The sequence below is a fragment of the Rhipicephalus microplus genome, unplaced genomic scaffold (assembly GCF_043290135.1).
Source record: "Rhipicephalus microplus isolate Deutch F79 unplaced genomic scaffold, USDA_Rmic scaffold_123, whole genome shotgun sequence".
In the NCBI taxonomy this organism is placed as follows: Eukaryota; Metazoa; Arthropoda; class Arachnida; order Ixodida; family Ixodidae; genus Rhipicephalus; species Rhipicephalus microplus.
In genome coordinates this window covers 450439-473102 of record NW_027464695.1, presented here as the reverse complement: position 1 = coordinate 473102, position 22664 = coordinate 450439, and the positions used below count along the sequence as shown (strand labels likewise).

The 22664-nt window shown below is 51.1% G+C and overlaps 2 protein-coding genes across 7 annotated transcripts in view; one reads left to right on the top strand and one right to left on the bottom strand.

Moving 5' to 3' along the window:
• Nucleotides 1–22664, top strand: part of LOC119163544 (Mon2 homolog, regulator of endosome-to-Golgi trafficking) — a 295128-nt gene that overhangs the window by 69659 nt on the left and 202805 nt on the right. The window lies entirely within an intron of this gene.
• On the bottom strand, nucleotides 208–9016 carry LOC119163542 (uncharacterized). Of its 4 annotated transcripts, none has more exons than XM_037415555.2 (2): nucleotides 8575–9016; nucleotides 208–2486 (listed from the first exon to the last, which is right to left on the bottom strand). In XM_037415555.2, the coding sequence occupies exons 1-2, from the start codon at nucleotides 8654–8656 to the stop codon at nucleotides 2062–2064; spliced, it is 507 nt and encodes a 168-aa protein (XP_037271452.1). In that variant the 5' UTR covers nucleotides 8657–9016; the 3' UTR covers nucleotides 208–2061. The 4 variants fall into 4 exon arrangements, with proteins under 4 accessions (XP_037271452.1, XP_037271453.1, XP_075741468.1 ...); XM_037415556.2 differs by having other exon boundaries at nucleotides 208–2483; nucleotides 8575–9011; XM_075885353.1 differs by lacking the exon at nucleotides 8575–9016 and adding an exon at nucleotides 4043–5514.

The following is a 22664-nucleotide window of genomic DNA, read 5'->3' as shown; positions in this document are numbered from 1 at the left end:
TACCTCTGTATTGGCTGGTGCATACCGAAGCCACGAGTTCCATCATCGTATTGCAGAGGCTATGGAGAAAAATTCGAATTTTGCACATATCTCGTGTAAGGCCATGCAACCTTGCAAAGTATGCATTGGGTGTGTGCCGCTAGTTGTTCCAAGGAAGGTGTCAATACTGTTCATATTAGGGTAAAGAAAAGAAGCAAGGTATGCAAGTTGTAAACAGAAAAAACAGTTTGTCTTTTATTTACAAGTCCGTTCCAGCGCACGTTCTAGCTGACACATCATTTTGCAAGTGCATAACAGTTGTGCACGAAAACTTAACGAGAACCCGCCATCGCTGAAAAGGCCATGATGGTTAGGTTAGGCGGTACTCTTTGGTCATTCGTGGATGCAGGCCACTTGTTTTCATTTTAAACTCTTCGCGGTTAAGCCTATCTGCATATTTTACCCCCTCAGCTTCACACCGGTGTGCTAGCTTCCAACAGCTTTCACACGGAAATGCAAGACGAAGTAACAGTATAATAAAAAGCGGCTCTGTCATTCCATCTTTTATCTTCTGTTTTAATAAAAGAACGCACAAAACTTAACAGTCTCGTCAGCAGTAAAAGAAAAAGAAAACAAACGCGAACTGGAACACAAAGAAGTCGAGAAACATGAAGGGAGCTGCAAGTCGAGCAGTCGCTCACACACTCTCTTATCACAATGCCGGCAATTGTTCACTCTTTCATCATAACTTATACAATCGCAAAAGAAAGAAAAAGTGGAGAGTAACGCAACGAAAAACAAAAAGAAGAGGCATATCGAGAACAATGCTGGACTGGTCGTGGATCACAGATTCGTTGCTCAGTAATCTCTACGCCGTGCACGCGTTGTCAGTCCATGTGTCCATCAAGTCACCGATGAGTGCGCACAGTCGTCACCACGGTTCTCCTACATCTCTACAAACTTTTTCAGAAGAGTCTGGCAGAACCGTTCGATGTGGGCACATTCTTGAAGTGGGTATCGCAGACGCACTTCGCGAAAGCCTCTCTCTTTTACATGCACTCTGGACGATGTCATCGGAGAAGAGGGAAAGCTATAAAGCATATAGCCCCTGTCTTGCTTCAACCGTATTATGAATAAATTAAATAAATTAATAGAGTGAAGAAACAAACAAGAGTGTGGGGACGATGGGGAAGGGGTGTGATTGGGCTTGCGTGCACAGTCTATTACTCTAAGTTCCCTACTTTGAAAAATATATTACATTTTCGTGGCAGCTACCACTGCGTGCTTCTAAAAAAAAAAAGTGGAGAAGCGAGTTTTCGTGGCAGCTTATGTTAGGGGTGAACGACTGTATCGATTGATTGAGCCAAATGTATGCCACTGCCACCAAGTGTCTACATTTTTTTTTCTTGAGAGTTGCACGATTGCAGCCATGTTTTATTCTTATTATTATGAACTACCAGAAGTCGAGATCAACACCTTAGCCTGCAAACCACAAGCAGGACACCGTAAAAGTGGGAACTCTTACGAGCAAAACTTTGAAAATGCTGTATTTTGGTGCCACTTCTGAGGAACAAGATGCTTGTTCATGGCCCTGCATTTCTTTTCGGTGGCAGAATACTGGGAGGTTGTGGCCATCTGGATGCCTAATATGACATGATAGAAGGCCAGCAGGGAGAAGTTGTGCAAGACTAAATAGCACTAATTCTCTTCCACCGCTTTTTTCCTAAAACTTTTCTTCGCCACTGTCCTGTGTTACTGTACGGTGGACCTGCCTCCTCCCAGTGGTGCCTGGTCGTCTTCCACACTTAGAGAGTCCAGGGGAGATGAAGAAAACAAAAAATTGTGTGCACTTGGAAGAGTAGGGCTGCCGAAGGTGACGAGAGAGACCCCTCCTCATGGACTAGTCTGATGAAGACATGCGGTCGGCGTGAAAGATAAGGAGGACGTCTTCTACGCCGTTTGCACGCTGCCCCCGCCGTCTTCGTCAACGTCGCTGCTGCCCGAGAGATCGGTTGACCTAAGTCTTCGGCGACGGCCTTGCCCACTGATTCAGCATGCCCGCCAGCGGAGGAGGCCTTCTCGTCAGCTGGGGTGCTTGCCGACGAAGAGGAGCTGCCTCAGCTTGTCTACTTCGCTGCGCAGCATGGTCAGTTCGGTGCGCAGCTGCAGGTTCTCCTGTTCCAGGTAGAGCACCCGCAGCGCCGTCTGCTGTTCCTTGATGCGCCGCAGCTCGCGCGAGCGCTTGGCGGACTCGTTGTTGCGCTTGCGGCGCTCCCAGTACGCCTCGTCCTTGCACTCGGCCGGAATGGGCTGCGGCGACTTCTTCGGGTGGGCGCCGCCCGTCAGGCTGGCCACGCTCATGGCGGCCGCTGCGCTGGACGCCAGGAGGAGGGACGACGAGGGAGTCGGGCTCTGGGACAGCGGAGGCGATGGCGAGGGTCGGGACGCCGCCAGGGACATGTCCAGCGCCGCCACGGGACTGTCGTCCGAAACGTCCGACTCGGCTGCTGGGCAAGAAGAGAAACAAAAGAAGGAAAGCCACGTTACAGCCGAGTTGATTTCATCCGCGCAACGGCTAGTTTCGCTCACAAACAAACACACTTTCGGTAATTACGGTAGCGCGAAGAAGCAAGACGTATAAGAAAGGCAGCGAGGAAACACACATCACTTCGCTTGTGTGGCTCTTCGTTGTCTTTCTCATGTCCCGTTTCTTCGCTCCACCAAAGTTATCGAAAATATGCCACACCATTACAAGCCCGAGTTTGAAGCTTCATAAGAAACACCATCACAAAGCAAAGTGCGGAGAAGAGGCCACCTCAACTGGCAGACCCATCGCGGACAAAAGACAAAGTACTCACGGATTTAAGGGCGGAGCGGGGTGCTCGGAAATATCGCAGCGCCCTATCACCCTATAGTGGCGCGAATTGTTTCCGCACTGTTGCGAATTTCGCCTCAACGTTATAAGATTAACAATACTACGGTGCAGAAGTTGGGTGTGGAAAAATATTGCCACGTCATCCAAAGTGTCGGCCACGAAAACAAACAAACAAACAAACAAAAGAAACTAGCGATAAATTATCGCTAAGCTAACGGGGAGAATCGTTAACAACGAGGAGCTAGGTTATTGAACATACAGTGAATTTATGGGTGAAGAGGTCGAAGTTGTGAATCGGGGTGAAGGGGCGACTTGCCGTGCGTTCCCTGGTTGTCGAGTGACGAGCGATCGCTGAAGAGGGGGGGGGGGGGGGCGATGTGTGATTCGGCGTCGGAAGTCGAGACTGCACAAACCAAACTGGGAGAGAGCTCCGAGTCAAACGTTTAAAAAAATCAGCCTCTGGCAATGCGAAGGACGTGGAGTGAAAGAAAAAGAAAGGCAAAGAAGGCGCCTCGTCAGCGCAACAGTCAACATGTCGTCATGCGACGATAAGGCGAAAAAAAAATCGAAAAAAAAAATGCGAGCCGAAAACGGCCCTATCGTCTCTACGGATTCCAGGCAGGCGATGCGGTAATTCCCCAGTCTCACTGGAAGCGAAACGCTATAGCATTACACGGTCGTGTCGCAACTCCAGAGTGTGTTCAGCGGACGGTGGGCCGCATGCATTATCAGCGAACGGGGAAGTGCCGTCGCATTGCCCATGCCTGGCTCTTTGCCGTGCAACACATACATCTCCCCGCCGACGAGTTCCGAAAAAAAAAAAAAAAAAAAGAGCTCGTTTCCACTCGTCTTTGTTTCCTTTCGTGAATATAATCTCACGAGGACCGTTATCGCGCCGTTTTCAGTATCGAGAATAATACATGTTAAAGGTTTTAACGTCTCAAAATCGCAATATTATGTAACAGTGGAGGGTTGCGGAAATTTCGACTACCTGGGGATTCTCTAAACGTGCGCCTAAGTATCAAGCGTTTTCGCCTGCAACGAAAAAGCGGCACGGATTCGATCCCGCGACCCCCCGGATCTGCAAGTCGATCAACATAATAACAGACAACCGTGGCGGGTAGTTTCAATATGAAATACGAAGAACTACAGAAAATAAAACTGGGCGAACGTTAAGTGCGACCGTACCCATGGTGAAAGTCGTTGCTGTTGCCGCACGAACTCCTCTGCAGCGCTCGAAGTCGACGGAGGTCTGCGTCGGCACACCGCACAACTCCGCAAGAAGCTTCTAAAGGCACGCGCGCACTCGATGTGGAATTCCGCTGGCTTTGCAGCATATAAACGAACGTCACAGAGCGAAAATGCGCGCGCCGGTCTATCACCTCACCTAACTCCCCAAATGCCTATTGTCGCGAAAGGTCCCTGGACCGCGGAGTGATTGAAAAAGAAAAATCGCGAGTGTGAACACCCAGATGCGTTGGAAGAAAACGTTGACCTCCCCCCACCGCTTCGTGTCAAGGCGCGCGCTGCGTTTATTTTTTTATACTGACGATAACTGGAATCGCACGCTCGCATTTATTAATCGCCGATATTGCTCTTTTCCTCCTCACCCCTCTAAGCTCCTCCTTCTCCTCTCCAAACGCTTCAAACATTCCCCTTTCGCTTCCTAAAGGAGGACGCGTTAAAAAAACCTTCTTGGCGTGACGTCACGACAGAGAAACGCGTTTGCTTGTTGCACGACCCTTGACATTTCTTTCTTTTCGCCAAGTGCGAGCGAAATGGCTGGTTGGAATGAACTGGGAGGGAATGTGACGTAATCGTGCCTGCTCTTATTCCCCGCCCTTGAAGTGCGTTGTTGCTTCGCAAGTTGCGCGCCTCCTCCTCCTGCCGGTGCTGTTTCGAGTTGGCTCATCATCCTCTCTCATTATGACACTTACAAGACAGCTGTGTGACAAAGGAGACATGGCGTCAGTCGGGACGCCAGTGTATTCCAGCTGTGTTCGTCTTCGTTCTCTTCGTATTTCACGTTCGAACGTGTATACCGTTATGTACTTTTAAACACATTATCGCCCGTAGTTTCACAATAGCCCGTAGTTACACATTATAGCCCCATAGTTGCACTGTATCGATCGCCACGCCAGCCGTTGAATTGCCGGCAGGTAAAGTCCTGATTGAGCAGGACACTGCGTGCCACTAACGTCACCGTCAGGCGCAAGATAGCGCTCCTTTATCGCCCCAGGGTTGCGCGACGGACGCGAAATCGCCCCGCGATTTCCGCAGGCGCGCCTTCCTTCGCCTCCGTCCGGAGAGCGGCAAGTTTCGTGGATCTCGCGGTGCAAACGATTGAGTCACACCAGCAAGACGCCGGCCGGCGGCGGCGCCCCTTCACCCTTACCCTCTTCCCAGAGACTGTTCTTTCCCCGCTTGCGTGAGTCGACGCCACCAGATTCTGGGAAGAGCGACCGGCGCGCTGCAAAATAACGTCCGGTGTGCAGCCGGCGCCGAGGCAAGACGACGCAATGCACGGCGCTAGAGAGATATCCTCTCCCTCCCCACTTCTTCCCCACCCCTTAGTCTCTCTCGCTGGGGTCGCCGGCGTCGACCTTCGTTTATTTCGATCGGTCAACGCTTCTTGGGAGACTCCGCCGCTTTCCTACCACCGTTTTCTTTCAGGGGCGGCGCCAGCGGGGGGGGGTGGGGGTGGGGGGGGGGTTGTGCTTGGCAGTAGTACAGGGGAAGGGGGGCGCGCTTACCCGCGGATTCACGCCTGCCCCCGCTTTGCCACCCACACCTCTCAAGAGCAAACGGTTGCAAGTCTCTTGCCTCTCCGCCAACCCGAAGGAGCGCGCTTCGGTGTGGGTGCGACCTCCCCCCCCCCCCCCCCCCCCGCTGCTTTTTTTTTAAATTTTGTGTGAAGGGGGGGCGAGCAGCTTGCTGCCTTAGTAACTCTTTTCTTTTGAGATGTGAATAACCCGCTTGATGCAACAACAGCAGTTGTGGTTTGATTCTGATCACGCGAATGCGTACCACGAAAGGCGGCGGTTGCGTGGGTGGTTGCGGGTTTAGGAGGGGGGGTAGGCTGCTTTTGCGCGGTGGTGCAATACGCCGAACCCGGCTGCGCAGCGGCGGCGTCGCGTGACGTGTCGAACCGGCGCGTGCTAGCGCGGTGACGAATTATTATTCCCAACCCGCGGTGACGCTCCCTTGCGCAAGCGGCCCTTCACGACCGATAATAAAACACAAACGCAAGAAACAATCGGCGTTGCGTCGTAGTTTCCGTTCTCCCCCCCTCCCCCCTTTTGCATGCTCGGCATTATACTGGCAAGGACGGCGGGCGACTCGTGTTGTAAACAAGTCAGCCGGCGCCGTACCGTCCGAACTTCTTTTTTCGCTATGTATGCACCCAGAAGCGAGAGTGCCGTGCTGCCAGCGAACAAAGGAGATTTCGTCATCTTTGCCGGACTTGTCCTGCAAAGCTCCCGGTTCGGGGAAGTTGTTCTCGGGCTCATACCTTCTTCCAGATTGATCGGCCCGGATTTCTTTTTCTGGGAACAAGCGCCCGAAAGAAGTTAAAGAATGAAGCGCAATAGAAGATATTGCGTAATGAAGAAAATAATAATAATCGGCGTGTCCGGGGAGGATTTCGTCGTATAAAAGTGTCGCAAATCACTCGGGCGGTATCGCTTTTGTCTGAACGCGTCGGCTGCGTTGAAAACGCGGCGCTATTGTGGGTGGTTAATTATTCATCTGGAACGCAATTACCAGAGAGCGGCGTAAGAAGGCGCAATTTCGAAGTTTGCTGCGTGATTCGTGGGTTCTTTTTCTGCGGTAAACAAGGGCGCGAACCCCCCAATGTAGCCCCTCTACCTCCCTCCTCCGTCTCGACGAAGCGCGCTCGGAAAAATAACCGTTTCGCAACTCAACAAAAAAAGAAAGGGCCCGCGTCGTGACGCAAGATCGACTCGCTACGCCTCGAATCGTTGCGGGCCAGCGCACGGTCCGGTCGACTCATCTAACGAAACAAACAAGCAAAAACGACCGAACGAGGGAAAGGGAAGCGACTGGTCCGCGTCACCGAATCGATTCCGATGCGTTTGGTGGTGAATAAGTTTCCTACGGCGGCGCCGTGTTTCCAGCATTCGATGGTGATTCAGTGGAGAGTAGTCACACTCGCGCAACTCTCGGCTGAGTGAGACGAAAGTGTCGGAGTGATTGCGCTGAAGGTTTTCAAGAGTGAGTGAAAAAAAAAATTGTCACCCTAAAGTGTGCCGCGATCGTAGAATCGACCGAACACTCCCACATTAAGAGAAAGAATTAGTGCCGGTATCGACCACCGTTGTGCCACTGTTACAATGTTGCAAGGCTCTTAAAAAAAACAACAACAATTCGTGGTTCTGGAAGATTCTTTCTATCCGAGTCTTGGCGATCTCCAATCGGACATCAAAAAAAAAAAAAAAAAAAGCGAAATTGCTTCCAGTCTTTTAACTGTAGTAAGCTTATTTTTACTGTCCCCGTTTTCTTTGTAGTTTCTCTGAAACGGCCTGTTTCGGTCGAGACCGTCCGGCTCGTCACGCGTTTTGAACCCCGGCGACAACCATAACGCAATCACACGTGCCGTAGGCGGAGCCCTAAACTGCTGTTGTCAACAGTCCTTCCCCTGTGTCGACGACGGTTCTTGCGCACTCTTAGGTCAGTGAGCTGTCGCACGTGCCAAACACCGATCTTTACCCCCCCCCCCCCCCCCCCACCTCCTTCCTCCCCAACTCTCGGTCCATGCGCACGTGTATCCGCTGTGTGTGCATGTGTGTGAGCCAACGTCACATGCAAAAGAAACAGTTTTAGTCCCCGACTGTGTCAGTATTGTTTTTTTTTCTTTGTGGCTGCTACTTTTTCATGAGAACACAAGACTCTAGCGGCGCGAACGATAACTACGAGCGAGTCGATCGAAACCAGTGCTAACTAGTAACAGCTTCGAAACCAGTGCTAACTAGTAACAGCATCTAAGAAGAAGGGCTTTCCCCACTCCGGAAGGCGGGGAAGAATTGGGGGCTGTGGAAACGGGGGCGAGCGCCGCGGAAATTTTGGTCAACACATTGTGAAATACACCAGTGCTTGGGTCTGGCGCCCCAATCTACACGTCAAGACCCGATTGAATTTATCAAAACAAAAGTTTTGGGTACCGCTAGCTTTCGGAAACACATGTTCTCACAGTTTTTTTTTTTTATCTTTAGAGTGTGGGCGGTTTTGGTGAAACGGTATTTTTGGCGACCCACGCGCTTGGGAAACAACATAGAATACGGGAGAAAGGTGCTTCTGAAAAAAAAAAAAAAACGGGAAAATTGAGACTTATTACAGGGCCAGGGCGACTGTGGTAAACAGCGTCTGCTAGCGCGGATCACTTGTAGGTGGTGAGATAATGGATGGGGACCTGAAAGGGAGAAGTGTTGTGGCGAAGCAAAACAGCCGAAAATATTAAAATAAATATTAGACCGAACGATGCGCATCGCCCGGTGGCCTTCGTGGTTGTAAACATTCCCCAGAAGACGTAAGCAGCCGCGGCCCGGGATTGCGGGCCCCAGGTCGGCTGCTTGTTGGCGGGACAATGGATGGACGGGGAGCGAGTGTAGTGGCGAAGCAGAGTCGAGTCGAGCGCGGATAATCCCACGAAAAACACAGAGTGACGGGGAATGACCACGCGAGAGTCGATAAACGCAACGAACCTTGGCAGAGCGGCGTCCTGGCCAGTGGCATCTCGCGTCCCCAGATCAGGTGCGGCTGCTCGAGTATGTGGACGGGCCCCATGTCTTCCGAAGATGACTCAGGGCTAGCGGTAGGCCCGGGCCGGTGGAGCAACGGTGGCGGACTCGTCGGCGACGACGAGAGTGGCCGATCGGTAGCCAGTAGTAGTAGCAGCGGCTTCGTCGTGTAGTTTTTGAGGTCTTCGCGTGCTTCCCTCGAAAAACAGAGACCGTCAACAGACGCGGACCGGGCGCTGAATAAACACCGGGCGCTGGCGCGTCGCCCGTTTCAGTGTGCGCTTTTCCGCGAGAGTGGCAAGGGCACCGACTGGCGCGAACCTACGGAGCGCCGATCGTTTCAACGATGCGCAATCGGTGACTGATTCGTCCACGCATGAGACTCTCCTCCTCTGCTTCCTCACGTATCTCCTCTCTTCGCCGTGTTGTGTGTGTGTGTGTACGTCGCGAGCCTCCTCCAACCTTCCCTAGGGTAGAGCCTAGGGAGCTGGGCTCTCTAGCAGTACCTTTCCCTGGATCGTCTGCTCGCGCCGCTGCACTCGAGAGCCTGGCAGCGCGCGGCATTTCTCCGTGCGTGAGTTAGTTCGCCGACTCGCCGCTGCGTGTGAAACGAAAGCGCGTTGACGGCGCTGCTGTTCTACCTCGCGTTCAACCCCGGAACAAACGTTTCTCCATTGCGGAGCGGCAGGTACGGAGATGTTTGCGGAGGGTTGTCCGCGATATCTTTATCGCCCGGCGGAAAAGGCCCTTTGTGACGGGATCTACGCCGGACTTCCTTGCACACGTAGAAAAAATAATCCTGAGGGCAGCACGTGTTCCACGTCGCTGTTTTGTACCAATCGTTGTGCTGTTCTCGACAGAGTGTTTAACGTTACGTGCGCCCCACACGAAATACTTTATCATTCGCGCATTCTTGGAGCTAGGATAATACTGTTAATACTGTCTGCCAGTGTTTTTTTGTTTGTTTTCTGCACTTTAGACAACTAGAGAGTCGGCGATGCTGACCGAGCATTCTTTGTGTGTGTGTTTTTGTCTTAACTTTGCATCGACAGCAGTTCTGCGAACTTTAAAGTTGTGCAAAATTCATAGCGAGCAAACAATGCTGCGCTGACACATCCATTGTGACATTAAAACACTGTTTCTGTTTCCGCGTTCGTGGTGTCACGCGCAAGTCCCGAATGTCAAACTGTAGAGCTCTATTTGAAACTGATCTATAGGCATATCACATTAATGGTGTTACGGGACTATTGCTTTGCCATGGTTAAAATGTCGGACAGAGATCTGACGACGTGATAGCTGCTTGTCGCAAAAGCCACACGGAGCAAACAAAGTAATGTCGCGGCACGTCTATAGGTGTTCTCCGTCTGACATAATGAATGGTGCGTATGTGCGGTTGAACTTAGTTGTTTGTCTATGCCGTGTTGGTGGACATAGCGCGCTATATGTTCAACCCTATAAAAATGCAGATAATGCAAGTACTAGTGTTTGTTTTGACACAAATACGTCATGGAGCGTGCCTGATTGGCCGAGAATGTACATTGCCAAAGCGATTGTCATACAGATTTTTTTTTCTGCTAAGTTTAGTAGATGCGATTCGGTGCGACTGCAAATGCTGGTGATGAAGCGATGCTATTCAGCAGACCGAATGAAGAGTTGAAATCACGCGTTAACTTCAGTTTTCTGGCTTCTAACGGCTTTGTGCAATAGGTTGAGCGAGTCTCAAGGCAAGATCTCTTTATGATTATGCAGTCCGCAGATGCAAATATTTGCGACCTTTGTGCACTGGGGCAACTACGATGGATCAATAGAGTAACGAATAGTTACAACAGAAAACGTTTAAACCTTGTGAGTGTGGAAGTTTGCGTGAATTAATGCACCACACACTACGATTTCTTCTTAACCATGAGTCTTTTTCTCAGTTTTTGTTTCTTCAAGCCCAACTCAAAAGCTAGTAGCGATTCAATGTAGAACAAGAACTAAGGCGTGTAAACACAGATATCAGGTTCTAGATCACAGAAGTGGCACTAAAATATTTTTTCGCCTCCCCCCGCCCCCTCCAGTAAAAACGTACCGTGGTGTGGTTCCTACCAGAACCAGGCGGCACAAACGCTGACTGTCCAAAGACATGTCGCACTTTGGCGGAAGTCAACAAATCTGCGAGTTAAAATGGCTCCAGTCACTTTTTCTTTATCCGGGGAAACAGACTTCTCTCGAGATGTTTATATTTAAGTCAATGCAGGAATCGCCGCATCGTTTGCCTCCGAAATTGCTGCATCGTTGCGATGCCCGGAGGCCACGTTCTGCGGTGGTTGTTTCTGAATGGTCAGCGGAGCGACATATCAAACGAGAGGTCGGTTGCGCGAGACCGGGAAGCCCGTCTTTCTTGCGCGGGCGAGCGCGAGAAAAAGGAGGGCGGGGCGTTGGCGCGGCCTAGGGACAGTCCGTACCCAGAGTCTTGAGGCAGCAGCGGTCTTTGCTCGGAGGAGTGGAGAGGAGAAGGGCCCTACCCTTTTGCGCAATGTCGCGGCCGTGCCCCCTCTTGCCGCGCGGCTGGTGGTAAACAGTTCGATTTGCGTCATCCCGTGCGTGTGTGCGCTCGCTTCCCCCTCGTCCTTTCTATGGTTCTTTCTCTCACGCCCTTTTCTCTCTCTCTTCTCGCTTCGTATCCGTTCTTTTTATTTTTCCGATTCGCGGAGCCCATCGAAGACGGCGGCGAAGGGTTGCGGTAGTGCAATAAAGATACAGCGAAATGCAGTGCCGGCGCCCGCCCCGCTACGACTTGAACTGCGTACGATTCGTACGTGTTTGTATGTGGGGGTTGTCAGGGAAGCCGGCCTAGGAGCCGTTCACCGATTGCGAGAAAAGGGGTGGTGGTGAAAGAGTGGGATGGTGCGGCGGCCGAAAAAAGAAAGAACTTAAGAAACGCTACAGAATGATGCAGAACGTGCCGTGCGATTGCGAGAGTTGGCGTGTGTGTGTGTGTGTGTGTGTGTGTGTGTGTGTGTGTGTGTGTGTGTGTGTGTGTGTGTGTGTGTGTGTGTGTGTGTGTGTGTGTGTGTGTGTGTGTGTGTGTCTGTGTGGTGCGCGCTGGGTCTTGTTTCTGCGGCACGAGTGCTTTTGCCTCTTCACCCTCAGAACTGCAGTATTTTTGAGACGGTTGATGAGGAGAAAAGCTAGGGAGGAGATGATGTGTTCTTATTTTATTTTTGCCGTTTTTAATAGACCTGTTTTGGGCCCGTGGAGAGGGTTATGTTGGTCGCTCCTTTTAGTAGGAATGAAGGGGAAGGGTCTTGTATTCAGTTGCGCTTTGTTTTTCGTGTTTGTTTTTTGTGCCGGATTTGTGGAGAGGAGGTGTCGTTAGGAAAGAAAAAAAAGGGTAGCGACGCACGGTTGCAAGGACGTAGGTCGTGTAAGCACCGAGAAAAAGAAAATGCACTGCAGCAATAGCAGTGCTTGCGAGTGTTACTTGCGAAGATGAGAAAGAGGGAGATATAAAAAAAGAAGTGGCGATGATAAAATGTCGGCGACGCTGATCTCTCACCCGCTCCGCGCTCTCGGTTTGTTCGGACTGGCGAGTGTATTGCCCCAAGATTGTTGACCGCAACGGAGCGCGCGCAAGCGATGTGCTTGCAACGTTGAATGCGCGACGACATCACCGGTAGTCGCGTAGTCGACTGTAGGCATTCGATAAAAGGTTTTGTGCCGTTTACCATTGAGCGCTGCCCAATTTGGTTCAGGTTTTAGATGCAAAGCAGCTATTTGACTAGCCGTTGTAACGGTGTCCCTCCGTGCGTCCGTACGAACGCACGCAGCGCGCTCTCCTCGGCGCAGGTGTTGGAGCGGTGCCAAGTAGGTCACGCCGCAGCTGCGCGTTTACGTCACGCTGTTCTCGCAGCGCCCGCAGCTGCCGCCTCGTCCGTTCGTCCGCAACACCTGTCGCTCGCTCCGATACCGCGATCGCCGCTCGCTCCACCGCCGACTTCCCATATATACAATCTACACCAGCGCTCACCGCAGCACCCGCGTTAGCGCCGTTCAAACGGTGACGCCACCCGTGCGCAACGATGCTGCTTCGCATCACACCACGGTTCCATTTGGGAAGACGGTGTGATTTTTTACATTCAATCAGAGCCTAAGAAAATGTCTTCAGCCACAGCCATCGCTGTCCGGCCAGCAGATAGTTTGCATAAGTGTTCGATTGGATAGTGCAGGCTCATTTTCGTGACGTCAAGTACTTGTGACGTGTTTCACGTAGTCGGCTTTGGTCGTTTAGACGCGTGTGTGTTTCGCATATTTCAGGTTTGAGACTTGAATATCCTGGTGAATTTTATCATGGATTCTAACGTCGCTGTTCAACAGAACGTGGGGCTTTAGGTAGCAACGACGAACCTTTAATCACTTATGTGCGCAGAGTTTTTTTTTTTTTTTTGGCGCGCCCCTATCTAGGAGATATATGTGAAAAGGTCGCTCCTAAACCAATTTCGGTACCGCCTGCAGCCGCTCGCACTAACTGCAGGAGACTTCGGCCTAAGTCATCAACATAGCCGTGAGCCGTGACATAGCCGTGAGCGAGCTTCTCTCTATTAGGGGGTGAGAGAGTGGCAGTTTCACCGAAGGCTCCGCCCCTGTGTGCGCGCATGTATGTATCACACCTTATTGTTTCTTTGTGCTTGCGCTCGTCGAACTACGCGTACAAATGCACGCACGTCTGTTCCTGCGCTAAACAACGAAGCGAACATGCAAATTAACAAAAGAAGACTGCTTTGTGATTATAACCCCGTGGCATCCTGACACGGCGGCCGGTTTGCATTGTTCGTGTACTTCGGGGTGGCAGACAGACATAAAGATAAAAAATTTTTACAGATGTCGAGAGCCCGTCTGCGGCATGTTTGTCGGAACGTTTGCCGGCGATAAAGGTTGCCTTGTTTGTTTGAAGAGGCAAGGGTCGAGAGGCTCTTTCTTCTTTTGCAATGCGAAGCATTTTTCGCGCATTGGTATCTGTGTACTGCCTGCTAACCCGCCCATTGGGCGTCAAAGTGCGCACTGGTGCTACTCAACGAGGAACAATGCAGGCTGGTCACATTTACTCGCGGCCCTGGGAGTTCCTCTAGTTCCTTTAGAAGGGGCACACTGCTGCCAACATCTATGCGAGCTTTTGGGGAAGCTCGTGCAACCCATTTGCACTCACAATACGAGCGATATTCATTCGAAGCTTGCATTGCTGCACAAGTGTCGGGGACCCTGTAGGTACGACTTGACAAAAAACAAACAAAAATAGGAGGAAGCACAAGGTAATGAGAAAGAAGGGGTATTTCAGCTGCACTAACGGGATACCTGGGAGGGGCGAAACATGCAGTGTGCACCTGTCTTTCCCAAATTTAAAGATTCGCTCATTTTACTACTTTACAAGACACGCTAACGCATCATCACTTTCGCAGATGTGTTTCAAGGAGTGGTGTTTCCAATAGATAAAGATGCGCGTTTACGTCTCTTGTTTTAGATAAGCTCTAAGCGCCTTGCGTAAATTTTCGTCGACTATTCCGACACCGATGCTATAAGCCAAACATAATGTTTTCGGCAGTAACGACGGCCCTTTACCTCATAACATGCATAGAGACTAGTGGCGAGTCTAGTAGAGTAATTACCCATTTTTTAACGCATGACACAATCACGCGTCTCTCATAATCATGTGGTGGTTTTTGAGACGTTAAACCCCACAAATCAATCGTCAAAATCATACCCCATTCATGACGGACCGTGACGACGACATGCCACGCCGACGGGAGTCGCGAGCCGAGACCCATACACGCGCTACCCGCACAGCCGCAACGCATCCTCCGCTTGGGTGCGGCTGGTGTGCCGGCACGTGCGTCGCGGCTGTGCGGCGAGCGCATGGAACGGCCCTAAGGGCCGTTTCACGCGCTTCCCGCACAGCCGCAACGCACCTGCGGGGACCCCTACCCCACGCAAGCGGGGGACAAATAAGCCAATTCGCGACGCTGCGGAGGGTGAAAGAGCGTCGCCAGTTGGCTTATTTGTCCCCCCTTGCTTGCGTTAAGGGTTCCGGCACGTGCGTTGCGGCCGTGCGGGAAGCGCGTGGAACGGCCTTAAGAGGCGCTAAAGAATGCGGCCCGCGCAGGTGCGCTTCGCACGCGCATTTGCTTGCGCAGTGTAGTGTCTTCGAATGATTGATGCTCTTTCGAACGCGGGCTTTTAGTTCGATCGGCGGTTTTCCGATACGGCGATCTGATCTTTCGTCGGCGTGACTTGTCATTTCGCGTTGTCATGTTTCGTTGTTGCCCGAGTGCGAACGCACGACAGTCGTTGTTGCCTGTAGCATCTGAAGTGTTATACGATTTTAAGCACGCGGTTGAGGTTCTAATTACTGACTTGAAAAAAAAGGGGATTGGAAGGGGGCACTGCTAAATGCGTAGAAGAAAGAAAGAAGGAATGAATGAAAGAGAAAAAGAAAAGACAAGAGAGAGAGAGATAGAAACAAAAATAGAGGAAGGAAGGTTTCGACAGCACAAATGGCCCTCAGTTTTCATATTTTAGGCTAATTAAGGATAACACAAACGCTCTGACGCAAGCCGGACTAACCATGTAGTCGACGAGAGTCAGGCACACAAAATAGAGCAGTCATTGTGGTGGTCAACATTTCGCACTTCGCTCTTTTAAGGGTCCATTGAGTAATATTACTACACGCGTAGAACAAGATTCAGCCTGTTCTTCGTAAGGTCTGCTGTGTGCAACAAAATTGAGCCCCCAATTTAAGCTGATAAGTGCGGCGGTGCGAGTGTGTGAAGGTGGGTGGTATACTCCGCTACCCGCCCACCTTCTCTGACATCATGTGAATTAATGGACGCGGTAGTAAGGAAACGCTCGATCGACGGCGCACTCGTATCCCAGCAGAGCGCTCGCCGTCGTCCAGCGGGAATCCGGAAAATGTTCAATGAAAAGATTACGCGGTGACCGATATCATTGTGTAAAGAGGGTACACATGTTGTGCGGCAGTGTCCCCTCGCTATCAATATATAAGGTGGTGGCGTCTGGCACGGTCTGAACAATGCATATTATTAGACCCCGAGAGAGAGAGAGAGAGAGAGAGAGAGAGAGAGAGAGAGAGAGAGAGAACATTCAAATTTGCGAAGGGCTTGCGCAGATGTTAGAAACAATATATATATAGTCACCCGACTGTCGCAACTGTTTCATTTTGGAGAAGTGTAACGGCCTTGACGGAAAACCGTTCCGAGGCGAAAACGCACTCCTCAGATAAATGTGCACTGGGGAAAAAAAGAGTGATTTGTGACTCTCATCAGACAGTGCTGACTAACCGCGTATATGACTCCATTTAAAGAGACATGTTAACATCTTCTTGTGTCTCACGACTCTCCAAAGAGGGTATAATGATTACCCCAAAAAGAGGTGTCGTGGTAAGTTTATATAGGACTCGCGAGAAATTTTTCAGCCAATTTTGCGCCTGTAAACCGGCTCTCGGCCAGGCTGTATCGTACAAGGGCGCGCAGGTGTTGCATGACGGCCTAGCGCGGTCACGTGGTGTCTTAAATACGCCGCTAGATATGAGATTCGCGCGTTTACACATTTTGAGCGTCATCACGGTCATCATTTAGCATCGTAATCTCAAGCATCATCATCAGCGTCGTTTCGTTTTTCCTCGCCTTCTGGTCACGTAGGCTTCGTGATGACTACTACTACTACTACTAGTAGTAGTAGTAGTAGTAGTAGTAGTAGTAGTAGTAGTAGTAGTAGTAGTAGTAGTAGTAGTAGTAGCACTAATATACTACTGCTGCTGCGACTACTACTACTACTACGTTGACGACGACTGCAATGGCAGATGGTAGACTAAAACAGTTTTCTTTATAGTGTGTATATAGTGTAAACTCCAACATGCACACAGCAAGTGGGTGGCAGTTAAAATGACATAGTGACTGCGTGTTCGATCGAGTGTATGTGAGACTGTGCACGACGCTGCGGATACGCAGTGCAGTTTCGATAGCGTAAAACGTGTATCGAATTCCTGGTCAAGTCGCGGAATTCTTTATTATTAGAGTTGGGCACTATAGCCATCTCTGCGACCATGCATGCCTTTCTTTCTCTGCGCGTATACTGACGCTGACGCGTCTCACACCACCACATAGTGACTCATCTTTCTCGCTCGCAGCTCACGTCATCTAGCCATTGTTGTAATCATGACGCATTTACCTTACTTTATAGAGTCGAGCGGCTGTTATACGACCGTATATATACCCCATCGGTAATCCGTTGGTTGATGACATATATAGGCGAAAGCTCGTTTCCTTTCGCTCATTTTGGGAGCACCCAGGCGGGGTGGACCTATTACCTGCGCCGCCATGCGTTTATTTTGTCATCATCATCATCATCATACAACCACTTTTGTTGTCATTATCATCACCTGTGCCGGCAGGTGATAATAATCTCTCTTCTTCGGTCATTTCTCGGCAAACGCCCGTTTTCATGGGTGCCGGAGGGGAGAGAGAGAGTTACAAAATGGGTACTTGCCACCAAACCCCCAGCAGTGTCCCCATTCCCACACCCCCTACTCTCTGAAGTCAGCATGCCGTTGACGCCCGTGCTCTGCCCGCTCTGCTTTCGCTCTCTCTCTTTTTTCCCCGGCCATTATACCTGCAGTCTTAATCCGCCTTTTTCATTTCCCGGTGCTGCCCTCTGCCGTTTTCGTAGGATCCCGGGACAACCGGTGTGGCCAGAACAAAAGCCTCCGAGACCAAGAGGTGTATCGCAACTTTCCCGCTAGGGCGAAGCGCGGTTTCGCCGTGGAATCGCCGAAAAAGGCGGGTTGTGGCAACTGAGTCCTGTCTGAATGATCAGAATAGTCGACACCGATAACATCACGCGCCGTCGTCCACCTCATCAGTGCGCCAAGGATTTGCAGTGTTTGACGCGTTTGACAGAGATATATAGGCTCGATCCCATCAAGATGCCGTTCAAGTTACCGGCGCAATTAGCGCACATTTACGCAGAATCTACTTAACCGTGCGCTTCCGTGCTATATCGCTGCAGTCTTACTTTTCCACATTGTATTCACGAAACATCATTGATGATTGATATGTAGGGTTTAACGTCCCGAAACCACCATATGATTATGAGAGACGCCGTAGTGGAGGGCTGCGGAAATTTCGACCACCTGGGGTTCCTTAACGTGCACCCGAATCTGAGCACACGGGCCTGCAACATTTTACGCCTCCATCGGAAATGCAGCAGCCGCAGCCGGGATACGAACCCGCGACCTGCGGGTCAGCAGCCGAGTACCTTAGACACTAGACCGCCGCGGCGGGGCTAATCATGAAACAATCATGTTTTTGTCATTTGCATGAAAGGCCAAAATAAGACACTGATTGATTGATTTCATTCGATGATTGACTTATTGATTGATTGATTGATTATATATCATAATGACCCCTTTTGCAACTCCCGTGAGAGACCGAACTTTATATAACAACAACAACTTCTGCATAATACTTCATGCAATAACGCACTCGTGAATCATCCTAGTAGTTACACTCGTTGTCTTTCGTCGTGGGCGCAGCGTAGGTCGCTCTTCCAACGACACCCCAGTGCAGCCGTCCTGGAGGTTTGCATGAAAACAACTTCGACGGGCGAGAAAATTATTACTACTACTGTGCGACGCCGCGGTTAGAGGGAGAGAGAGAAAACGACTGCGCCTGAAGTAGTTGTATACTGCGGACGAGACAGTCGCAAGGGCGGTGCGTTCTAAGCACCTCTTGCGTGTGACCTCGAGCGCAGCGCTTTAGGAAATTTTTTTCGTAACTTTTTTTCCACGAGCGCAGATGTACACATCTTTTTGCATTGTGATGACCACGTCTGTATCATTGTGATCGTCGCTGTTATGTCGCCCCGCCGCGGTGGTCTAGTGGCTAAGGTACTCGGCTGCTGACCCGCAGGTCGCGGGTTCGAATCCCGGCAGCGGCGGCTGCATTTTCGATGGAGGTGGAAATGTTGTAGGCCCGTGTGCTCAGATTTGGGTGCACGTTAAAGAACTCCAGGTGGTCGAAATCTCCGGAGCCCTCCACTGCGGCGTCTCTCATAATCGTATGGTGTTTTTGGGACGTTAAACCCCACATATCAATCATCAATCAATCGCTGTTATGTCAGTTTGATTACAACGTTACGGTTTGTTCATTTCTATGTTTTTTTAGCGTTGAACATTCTTGCGATTTGCTTTTTGTATTGTACTTGTGTTTCTTACGAAATGGGCGCAGGTGTGCACACGTGGCGGGGGGGGGGGTGCTGCACACGAGGCTCGTTTACTTAAATTTAGGTGCGCGTGGTCTAAATTTGCGGAGTCTTCCACGAAGGTGTCCCTTAATAATTATAGCGGGTTTTCGGGACGTAAAACCCCGCATTTACTCACTCATATTGTCTAAGGCTTCTAATGTTTGCCGACCATGTACTAGGCTAAGAGTGGTCATCGTGCTTTCGTAACAGCAACATTGTGGTCGTTCAGTCTGGATCCGAATATTTTTCCGTTTTCTCGCTTCCCTTCATGTCATGATCGCTCGGTCACTCACTCACACACACTCACTCTATCACTCAGTTTATCACACTAACTCTCTCACTCGCTCTGTCCCTCAGTCTCTCTCACTCTCTCTCTCTCTCTCATTCACTCACTCTCCAACTCGCTCGCTCGTTCACCCACTGACTCACCTTCTCGATCACTCACTCACACACACTCACTCACTCTCTCACTCAGTTTATCGCACTCACTAACTCTCTCACTCGCTCTGTCCCTCAGTCTCCCACTCGCTCTCTCTCACTCACTCTCCAACTCGCTCGCTCGTTCACCCACTGACTCACCTTCTCGATCACTCACACACACTCACTCACTCTCTCACTCAGTTTATCGCACTCACTAACTCTCTCACTCGCTCTGTCCCTCAGTCTCCCACTCGCTCTCTCTCACTCACTCTCCAACTCGCTCGCTCGTTCACCCACTGACTCACCTTCTCGATCATTCTCTCACACACACTCACTTACTCTCTCACTCAGTTTATCACACTCACTAACTCTGTCACTCGCTCTGTCCCTCAGTCTCTCACTCACTCTCTCTCACTCACTCACTCGCTCTCCATCTCGCTCGCTCGTTCACTCACTGACTCGCTTTCTCGATCACTCTCTCACACACACTCACTCACTCTCTCACTCACTTTATCACACTCACTAACTCTCACTCGCTCTGTCCCTCAGTCTCCCACTCACTCTCTCTCACTCACTCACTCTCGAACTCGCTCGCTCGTTCACTCATGACTCACTTTCTCGATCACTCTCTCACACACACTCACTCACTCCCAGACTCACACACACACATTCTCTCTCTCTTTAACTCACGCACACGTTCGCATACCAACACACACCTACTGACGCGCGCACGCATGTCGCTTTTCATTCTTGTTTTGAAGTGGCCACTGTTGAGGCATTGCGACACCGTTGCTGTTCTCAGCGTCTATCCCCCTCTCGCCGGCGGCTTGTCTGACATTGACACCGGGCGATGATGAATGCGAAGATGTGAGGCGGCGCGTTTTGTTGCGCGCGGCCCGTTGTGCGATGACGGGAGGAGGAGGAGGAGGAGGAGGAAGAGGAGGGGGCACGCGTGTCCCGTTTGCGCACCTCTCGCTTCCCGTCTGGGTCTCTCTATCATTGCTAGCGTATGTAAAAGTAGAGGAAGTATTAGGAACACTTTGGCGACTCTTGCCCTGCGCGCTGTCAGCGTTCGTGTTGGACACATGTTAGCTCATCTATGCATGCCCTCTAGCCACCACCTCAGTGCGACAGTGCAAGTCCATAGCACGGAGCAAGAACCGTGGTGTGGAGACCCACGATTTCGCTGGGTGTTGAAGACCACGTGGTGAAAAATTTCCGCAGCTTTTTTTCTGCGGTATTACTGATAATCATATCGTGGTTTAGGGATGTGGCTAACACCAACAGTTATGTAGAAAAGCTGTGAACGGCATAACTTTCACGTGACGTTATCAGACAGGTTCTCTGCGCTAGTTACCTGAAGATGGCGGCCACCGTGACTTCTTATCTCATTAGGCAGTGTGAGTGCACGGAAGGACGGAGAGTAGTATACTGCTCCCCGCGTTCTTTCGTGTTCTCCCCGCTGTCTTCTGTTCGCCAGCTGTGCCGAAACGGAACAGAAGGCAACGCGAGGAGGCACCGGCACTAATGTGATGCCACTGGAGAGTTTTAGAATAGCGCACCGCAAGCCCTTGCGGTGCGGTCGCTGCCACTGCGCATGCGTCGTACGCAAGCCGCCGTTCGCGGCCCGCCTGCAGAAAATCTGAAATAGCGTGCGGCGATCGAGGCCCGCGAGGCCCGCGAAGTGCTGGTGTCGAGAATATATGTGTAGTTTCCGTGCATTTGAGTTTGCGGGGCAGCTAAAGTCCCTAGATTGTTCCCTAGCAGGGGTAAACGTTATTCAAAAGTCATATGGTGCCCGCAACGCCTGCAGTGCCTGCAAACGTTATTCTAAAACTCCCTATTGTTTCGTGCGGCGCGCGTTTGTTCAAGAGTTCACGCAGCACCTCCACCAGCTGGTACCCGAAGATGGCGACCGCTGTGACGTCACCAGCTGGTACCCGAAGATGGCGATCGCGGTGACGTCACCAGCTGGCACCCGAAGATGGCGACCGCAGTGACGTCACCAGCTGGTACCCGAAAGATGGCGACCGCAGTGACGTCACCAGCTGGTACCCGAAGATGGCGACCGCAGTGACGTCACCAGCTGGTACCCGAAAGATGGCGACCGCAGTGACGTCACCAGCTGGTACCCGAAGATGGTGACCGCAGTGACGTCACCAGCTGGTACCCGAAGATGGCGACCGCAGTGACGTCACCAGCTGGTACCCGAAGATGGCGACCGCGGTGACGTCACCAGCTGGTACCCGAAGATGGCGACCGCAGTGACGTCACCAGCTGGTACCCGAATATGGCGACCGCAGTGACGTCACTGCAAGGTACGCATATATCGACTGTATGCAAACCGTTAGTGTCTCACAATAAATCGTCATGCGATGTCCTGTGGGCGTGCTGGGTTATCGATCCCAGTATACCTCCTGCACCACCAATGGCCGTGTAGCACACAGTTAGCGCTTTCGCGCGGCATTTTGAAGTCGCCAAGGAAGCGCTAGAAAACAAGAGAGCTGTTCCATTCAACGTTTCGGAACTCGCAGCGGTCAAGAGGGACTCGCCGGCACGAGCAATGGCGCGGGCGTCGAACTCGGTACTTAGCGTACAACTTAAGACATATCTCTTATACCTCGAGTAACATGAATGAATTCAATGGTGCTGAGGGCGCGCCCTATCGGACTTCACTGTTCGTTCGACCCCTGACTGGATGACTTCACCGGCTTACAGATTCGGTGGTATTGCACGGTATTGTGCAAGAATTTTGTATGCACGTAGCGCTGTTCTCTGTGTGCAGAGGCGATGAAAAACATTGCCGTTTGTTCCTTCGATTTGGTGGCATTGCACGGTATTGCGCAATAATTATGTATGCACGTAGCATTGTTCTTTGTGTGCAGAGGCGATGAAAAAACATTGCCGTTTCTTCCTTCGTTAGGTGACGCAACAAAAGGATGTGACAATGGCTGTAGAAAGGAAGAATGCTGACACGCGGAGCGAAGAGGTTCGGTCAGTGGCGTTTCCATAGTTGTGTCCGCTCTTGTAAGTGGCGTTCGGTGACTTGAATTGAGATCGAGATGTCCCCTTGTTATCGGCTTTGACGCTGACTGGACGGTGGAGACAGTGTTGAGCCCTGTAACCCTTTGTCGTGTTCATAGTCGTTGACCCCTTGCACGTGGTACATCTGATGTTGCTCACTCACCCTCTCACTCACTCACTTACTCACACGTCACACATTTACACAAGCGCGCCGAATTTATGTCACCCTCGAAATAACGATTTCATCGTCGCGTACCCTGTAAAGCGTTACACTCTAAAAAGTTTTGAGGAGTAACTGCGCCGTTCATCCGAAA